At 37.8% G+C, this 8,248-nt stretch overlaps 1 protein-coding gene and 1 long non-coding RNA gene across 2 annotated transcripts; both read right to left on the reverse strand.

The window, feature by feature from the left end:
- Positions 1–495: 495 nt before the first annotated feature.
- Positions 496–7,750, reverse strand: LOC107098329. Its single transcript, XR_001481882.1, has 4 exons — positions 7,669–7,750; positions 1,232–1,432; positions 831–913; positions 496–719 (listed from the first exon to the last, which is right to left on the reverse strand). It is a non-coding gene; the product is annotated as an uncharacterized LOC107098329 (long non-coding RNA).
- On the reverse strand, positions 6,057–7,198 carry LOC107098328 (olfactory receptor 6N2-like). The gene has a single exon (XM_015395954.1). The coding sequence runs from the start codon at positions 7,055–7,057 to the stop codon at positions 6,131–6,133; it is 927 nt and encodes a 308-aa protein (XP_015251440.1). The 5' UTR covers positions 7,058–7,198; the 3' UTR covers positions 6,057–6,130.
- Positions 7,751–8,248: the final 498 nt, after the last annotated feature.

The raw sequence follows: 8,248 nt of genomic DNA on the forward strand, positions 1-8,248 counted from the left end.
AATCTTTTAGACTATTTTAATCAATTTTTAGTTAGCTTGTGCGATTTTCCACAAACTAATGTAGTTGTGAAATTATTAAAATGTGAACATAATGAACATTCCCCTGTCTCATGTTCACTGCCCCCTAGTGACTGAATTGAGAATTGTGGTTATTAAACACTCAACTTCTCACAGGAATGAGCTAGTCACCTCAATAATTTATGTGATGTTTTTTTCCCCCTCATAGGATACCGTTTTCAACTACTTGTTTTTGCCTTGTAAAGTGTGCTACTTGTTTGTGAAGGCCACAAATAAAATATTTTATAAAACAAATATTTCTTAATCACTGTTTCCATTAAAACACTTTTTTTTGGGGAAATTTATATCAATAAACAAACTGGAATACTCAAACAACAAACTTTTATTGTGCTATTAAAGCTACTTAATCCACAACATGGCACACATACACTTGGATCTCTATAAATGCGTTGGACAAGAATGTCATCCTCTGCATATATGACAAAATCACACCACTCCATGCCGGTAGTGGATGCTGAAAAGCTAACGGACTGCCTTCCTGTACCTTACCAAAGGCTGAATCCACTAAAGGCACATCAGCACAAATTCCCATTGTAGTAATGAGAGGTGCAAGGTCAGCTGGAAAGTCCTGGTACACCTCTGCTACCCTGAGAACATTAGGGTCTGGTGTGTCACCTCGCACTGCCCTGTAACGTTTGCTCCTTCAAAAGAAAAAAAAAAATCATATTAAATCCTGTCACTCAAAATAGGTATTCAAAAAACATTCAGTTATTTCAACCTTCAATATAAGTAATTACATTAAAAATAATTACCTTACACCATTTCCGACCATGCGCTGCTGTTTTGGTCTTGCAGACTTAAAAACCATGTCACGCACACGGCCTGGTTTAACACCCTGTAAAATAATTAAATTAAATGCTTAAAAATAATAACAGTGATAACACACACAGAAAGGTACACAATGTAAATGTAGAATATCAAATGTATATATTAATTATCCATGTACTTAGGCATGAATAAAAAAAAAAACATTACTGACTTATTTGTTTTAATGTTCATGTATTCATGGTGGTGATGTAATATCAACGTTTTATAGATCAGCAAGAATCTGTTGTCCAGATAACATGTCTATATGGATTTACGGGTCACTATGTTGTTTTAAATAGAATTGTAGGGTGTGTTTACACAAAGCATTTTATTGTGATTCACTTACCATGGTCCTTGGTTTGTGCCAGCTCTGTTCAGTTTCCGTACAGCTTAGAGTAGTACTGGTGGCACTGAAGTAAAATTCAGAGCACAGTAGTGTGCAGTTTGGTAAAGCAATGCAACAATGTGATTGCACAGCACTGTACCAGCCACTCAGGAACACCCAACTTCTGTGATCTCCACCGGGGAACAGTCCTTCAAATGTAATCTAAATAAAAAATAAGCTGTCAAACTATGCAACGGTTATATCATAATTGTTTAGCAAGCAGAAAGTGCTGACAAGTGGAAAAAAAGACTGGAAGAAAGTGCAGGACTTTTTTTTTTTTTTAACTATGGCTTATTTATGCTCAGGTGTGTTGTTAAAGATGAATTGAATGGGATGACATTCCAATTTGTTTTTCATAACTATTTGCAAAGATGCAAATAAAAGCTTGCAGTTGACTACAGAGTTAGAACTATATTTGCAGCACAGTGCGCTTTTGGTGATCAATGTTTTTAATCGATTTCAAGCATCACAAAGTGTCTAAAACCACAACTTTGAGCAGGCTTATTCGAGTGAATGCGAAGTCATCACTTCAGTGACTTTGGTAGGCACCATGCATATTTTTGATAAGTAATAGTACAATGAAGAAACTTTGTTTACAAAAACTAATCCTTACCTGACGTCATAACTTAAATAAGATGCACATTTCTGAACATATAACTTCCAACCAAACACACGGAACGTAAACAACAGACGTCACTCACATAGGAAACTGCACTGTGTTCCAATCTTTAAATGAAGTAAAAAGAAGCAAAAGAGCAGAATGAACAGGCCTAGGAACTGGCCTTAGCATTAACAAAGTCATATATATTTGAACTTACAATATAACGAAAATCTGTAGTCCTAACAAACTAGCTTCTGGGGCTCTTGTGTAGCTAAACTAATGCTAAAGTTAGCTAATTTATATGTGTGCTTTCAGACATACTTTATTAATCCCAGAGGGAAAACCACTGTTACTACCACTTCAACACACAACAGCTAGAAATACTTTCAACTTCCGCTGCACACGAGCTACATAAGACCCCCAAAATATAGTCCTTTGTGTATATAACAAGCATTTTTTGTGATTTCACCCTACTCTGAGTTCATGAGGCTTATGCTACGTTCAGACCGGACGCAGCAAAAGCAGCAAAATCGCGTCTGCTGCTTCCTTTTTGCTGCTTGTACCAGTTAGTTCTGACGCGCGGCTGAAGCAGCTTTGCTGCTCTGCCTGCGCGGTGCAAAAGTGGCTCTGACGCGCGTTGGGCGGNAAAATCTGTCCCTTGAGTAGGCAAAACCTCTCCAATAGAGGGAAATTCCTACCCGACCCTTCCCGAGGAAGCGATCATTATCCCTGTAACAGATTACACAGCTTAATCATCATCATTATCTTCATCAGCATCTTTGCATAAGTTACAGCTGAATACTGGATAAGAGTGGATCCTATCATTCTCTGAATCATTGACTGGAGACATGGTATTAAGCAACAAATTAAAAGGAAAAATATGAAAAACAATCCCACAAATGGTAAAGCTATCTTCATCAACACCTGCCACCATGATCCCATGGTGAACCAACTTGTCCATGGTTCTGGACTTGCACCGGAGGTGTGATGGTCAACATACCTCTTTAAATCTTCAACTCATCCAGAGCGGTCTGTATGAGTACAAACATAACAGTCTGATTTATTCGAACCTTCAGCAACATGCTTGGAATGTTGCCACCTCATATTGGCACCACAGGAATGACTTGCTGTGGATCCATCAAAAACGATTCTGGTTTTTCCTTTGTTTCTGGCAGTCAGTTTGAGTCCCTGGGAACACCAGTCCAATGGTCATCACCAGGCAGCAAAACCATTTTGGTTTTTCCCATCTTCCCTCCAAGGAAGCACCCACTAACCAGGACGCTAAGGGATTGGGTTAGGTTGGTTTCTTCATCAGCGTTGAGACGAAAAGCTCTAAATTGCTTAACCCCTTTGTAGCTGGGCTTCACTACAGATCCCTACCTTAGTCGTGGGGTCCCTGTGAAGGTAGCTGAGGAAAATCTTTAATCAGCTTACAATGTCTCTGGTTGACAGTGGTTGGAGTTGCTAGTTGCACAATGTAGGGTCCTTCACACCTTGGAGCTGCCCAATTTTTGCCTTGATGATTTTGATCAGCACTCGATCTCCAGGCTTCAGGCCTTCCTGTGGGGAAACAAAAGGAGATCTGGGCAGATTACATGTTCTTCGCAACATGTGAGACATACTCTGCAAAATTTTTTAAAGTAGTTATTTAATCCTGCAGTTGGATTAAATACTTGTTGTACTATACTCAATATCCCCCCCTCTGAAGACATGATAAACTCATGGCTCAAAATAGCTGCTGCTTTCAGTCAGAATCAGAAATACTTTAATTATCCCAGAGGGAAATTATTTTTGTTACACGCTTCAGTTACAGTTTTATATATATATATATATATATATATATATATATATATATATATATATATATATATATATATATATATATATATATACATATCCAACTACACCCTCGGCGGGCCAGAACCCGAGCCTCAAAGTCCCTTGGGCGGGCCAGAACCCAAGCCTCAAAGTCCCCTCGGTGGGCCAGCACCCGAGCCTCCAAGTCCCCTCGGCGGGCCAGAACCCGAGCCTCCAAGGCCCCTCGTCGGGCACTCCAAGGCCCCTCGGCGGGCACCCCAAACCTTCAAGGCCCCTCGGTGTGGTCTGTTTTTGTGTTTCCTTTTTTCCTCCACCAGGTGGTGCCCCGTCCTCATTGGGCCTCCCTGCACACCTGCAGCTCGTTGCCTCATTACCTGAGAACTCTTCAGCTGCTGACTGCCACTACCTCGACACCAGAGTGTTTGCCAGTTTGGGGTACTCTAGCCATGCTAAGTTTAGCAGAGTCTAACCTGAGTTTTTGTTTACCTGAGTTTTAATCTCGCTGTTTTTGTCTTTGCCTCTCGGCAGGAAGTCATCCTACAAACTGGATGTTTCGGACCTTCTCTCCCCTGGAAGGATCTTCTGAGAACCAAACTGAGCCGAGGATTCATGTTTGTGGTTTGGATCAATTTTTCCCCCAAGGATCGTCTGGGGCTTCTCTCTGAGCAGGGGATACATCTCCACAATAACCAGTTGAAGTACCGCAGGAAATCTAAGTGGCAGTCAGCTTCTCCGTTCACCAAGGCACAATCGCAACCTGGGTTAACCCTGTCCGCCCTCCAACGAACAAGTCATTCACTGGAACAGCCCACACCGACTGGATTCAATAAGAAACGTGAGTCTGCAACCTATTCCTCCTCTTCAAGTCAAGGAATCTAATTTCCCATTGAGCCTGAACTAACCGCAGTGTCTTCCAATCACTTTCCAGTTCTGGTTCGACAGTGTTCAGAGCAGCATTGGACTCATATCATCATTCTAATAAACCGGTTAAACTTTTCCCTGGTCTCTCTGTCTAGTCTTCTGCATTTGGGTCAGATCTTTAGTTAAATCATGACACTGCTGCCCTCTGGGAAGAAGCTTTGAAGTATCCGATGCTGCTCCAGCAGATTGTATAACAGTTTCTACGCCACTGCCATTAGACTGCTGAATCTTGTTTTAAATGGGGTATTTATTTATTTAAAAAACTAATATATTTTTATTACTGTTTTTTATGCATTTATTAATGTTTTTAAGGCCGCACTTTAAAAATGAAATTGTTTAGAGCTGTTTTAAATGAAATTTCTTTTTGTTTACATTTGTGCATACAAAATGACAATATAAATCTAAGTCTAAGTATGAGTCTAATGTGTGGAGACCGTAACTAACCGTATTGGGACAGCAACCTTCGAAAATTTGAGTTTGTGACCTCTGTCTTAAATCAGTATTTTTATCAATATAATATTCCTCTATATTATGCTGACTTTGATGTAAGCTTATAGGCATTTTTCAATTAATGTAAAAATGATAGTTGTTTATTTATGTATAGTGATGGCTTATCAGTGCAAGCATAAATAACACTGCAGTTTTAAATGCTTGTGATAACCTATGATGTCATCATAGTCCTATGATGGATGTTTGAAATAGGGAGAATTTGAACATCTGTGTAAAAAAACATGTTGTAGTATAGCTTATTTCGACATCTGTTTCACAAATGTGTATGAAATGAATAAGCCTCGCATGGGTCTTAGTATTGGGGAGGACTGCAGGTTCTGTTTTATATAAATCACAACCTTTTGTGGAAAGCAACCTAAGCCAGTTTCAAGCAGGCTTGTTGTACATATGCCACTTTAATCAATGAGACCCCAGAACATTTCTGGAATGTTCTAAAAATTTTAACTGCAAAATTCAAATATCAGAGGTCCTTTCTTTTCATCTTAAATTTGTTAGTATGAACATCTTATATCTACTGTCAGTAGCAACAGTAGGGTCCTGATGATCTGGCTTGTTTTATAGCTACTGATAATTCATATTTTAGCTATTAATACAATAAGGTGCATTCAATTAAGCAATTTATATCATTTGATGATTAAATAATAGTTACATTTACTTCATAACTCATCAAAAAATTCAAAATGTTACAACCACTTGTATTTTTTGAATGAATCAATTTGCATAAAAGTAAGGACAAAAGACAACAAGTGATGAATATTCAATAACTATCCAACATGTGATAGTAAAAAAGGAATTATATTATTTCATTTGACTGGAAAAAGAGATAAATTAATTATCCCATATGAGTATATTAATTTAGATTGCAACATTACGCTCTAGAATTTGCACTTAAAAAAAAAAGAAATTGTCCAGAGAGCTTTTCTAAACGAAATTCCTTTTTGTTTTACACTTGTGTAAACAAAATGACAAATAAATCTGTCTAAGTCTAGAATGAATGCAGTGTTTGTATATCAGCATTGTTTGCCCCGAGTGAACAATCGTTTGAGATGTTTAGAGATTTCCTTCATTTTGAGCCCATACATGATTGGATTTAAGAGGGGATGATACATTATTAACTGTAAAGTCATTATTAGCCTTAAAGTCTTTGGAAAATCTGAATCCAGCCGAACTGTAATAACATCAAATACACACAAACAGGAAAAGTTGGTCAACACAATTAAGTGAGGTAAGCATGTCTGTGCTGCTTTTTTTCTCACCTCTCTGCTACTTCGGTAGGATATTCTAAGGATACGTATGTAAGTGAATAGTATAAAAAACACAGGCATAAGTGCAACATTTACCAAAATCACCATATCACGTATAGTTTGTGCTGTGGTGATGATACACTGCAGTTTGTAAAGTGTATTATTACAAAATATGTTCCTTATGGTAAAACTGCAGAGTTGTGTATTAGCAATCAGTCCAGCTGGTATTGCAAGCTGAGAGGCAGGTAGAGTCCAAGCTAAAATCAGAAGAATACTGATAGTAGATTTACTCATTATAGTTGGATATTGTAGAGGTTTACATATAGAAACATACCGGTCATAAGCCATAGCTGCCAAAAGCAAGAACTCTGACCCACCCAAAGAGTAAAACATATGAAACTGTAAAACACAAGCTGAGTATGATATGGTCTGCTCTTCAGACAGAAAATCAATCAAAAGTTTAGGGTAGATAACAGTACTCCAAAGAACAGAGTTGATTAACAAAGCCCCGATTAAGATGTACATAGGCTCATGGAGGTTCCGGTGAGTCCAAATCAGACACACTATAGTGGAGTTACAGCTTATTATGAGAAAATATATGGTAAGAATGATCACAAAATAAAGATATCTGTATTTTTCCACTTCCATGTGTCCACCAAGAATTATATAAGTTACATTAAAACCCTCATCCATTTAGGCAGCCAAATAAGCAGAGATCAGCAGGCAGATAATATTAATGACAAAGTAGGGACATATAGCATGTTCTGTTCTGTAAGTCACTGATAACATCTTGTTTGTCTTAGGATAAAAACATAGGATCTTCCAGGGAAATTTATATGGCAATACCTGAAATATATAAATCACAAAGCAGTTAAGTTCTTAGCAGAAGGAGGGAAGAAAAGCGATGGAATAAAAGAGAAAATTGCTGATCCTTTGTAACAAAGCAACCCATTCAGGTTATAAAAGCATATTTAAATTACCGTAGATAATTTTTCAATTTGTGACAGATTTAAAATATACAGAAATTAAGAAAACTCATATGAGCAATAAAACAGGTATGTTTCCTTGTAGCACAGGCAAAGTTGTAGGAAAAATTGCAAATCTAAGTTTGGGTGTAGTAATTAGACTAATGCATTTAATAAACAACAAGTAAAAGCTGGTCTGACTCCATCATTTAATCAAACTAACTAAACAACACTGCTTAACTCAAGTAGTTACTATATTTGACTAATTGAAAATAGAAAACATTTGGTCTAGGTTCTAATATTTACGACCACATTGATCTTAAGCTTATAATTCATTACCTAGCACAAGTAGGAAAAAGACAGGTTAAAATCATCAGTTAAAAAAAACAAACAAACTGTGTGGAACCAAGCAAGATAAGCTGTGAGTACTTCTTCTTTTGGAAGGCCGAGAAACAGAGTTGTGATCCTCCATCTAAAAATGAAGAATTATGTCTGTATTTAAGCATGTGCAGGGATATATCATATGAACAGAGCTTCTTCTGACTGGATCACTGATCTCTTGCCACAGTCCAATCACACAAAGGGGTTTGGCCAGGGATACTGATGATGTCATTGAAATATAACTGTGGAGCATAAGTTGACAAAGTTTGTGTGGTACGGTGGACCAAGTTCAGATTTTGAGTCAATCCTTACACAGTTGACATATTTTGGATGTAAATCTCACCACTCTCCAGGTCATCTTCTAATATGAAGCAGAAAACTCAAAATTCAACTAATGCTACGTTCAGACCACACGCTACTGTCACAGCAGAAACAGCTGCTTTACATGCATCAAAAGTTCCTACAGAGTATTTGGAGCAGTGCATCTTGATGCATCTGAGTAGCCGAAGTAGCTTCTCAAGAGCTTCTGAGCATCTGA

Source organism: Cyprinodon variegatus, unplaced genomic scaffold (assembly GCF_000732505.1).
Source record: "Cyprinodon variegatus isolate N-32 unplaced genomic scaffold, C_variegatus-1.0 Scaffold769, whole genome shotgun sequence".
NCBI classification, from domain to species: domain Eukaryota; kingdom Metazoa; phylum Chordata; class Actinopteri; order Cyprinodontiformes; family Cyprinodontidae; genus Cyprinodon; species Cyprinodon variegatus.

Coding starts and splice junctions, on each gene's coding strand:
- LOC107098328 (XM_015395954.1), bottom strand. CDS start 7,057: ATGGATGAGGGTTTTAATGTAACTTATATAATTCTTGGTGGACACATG.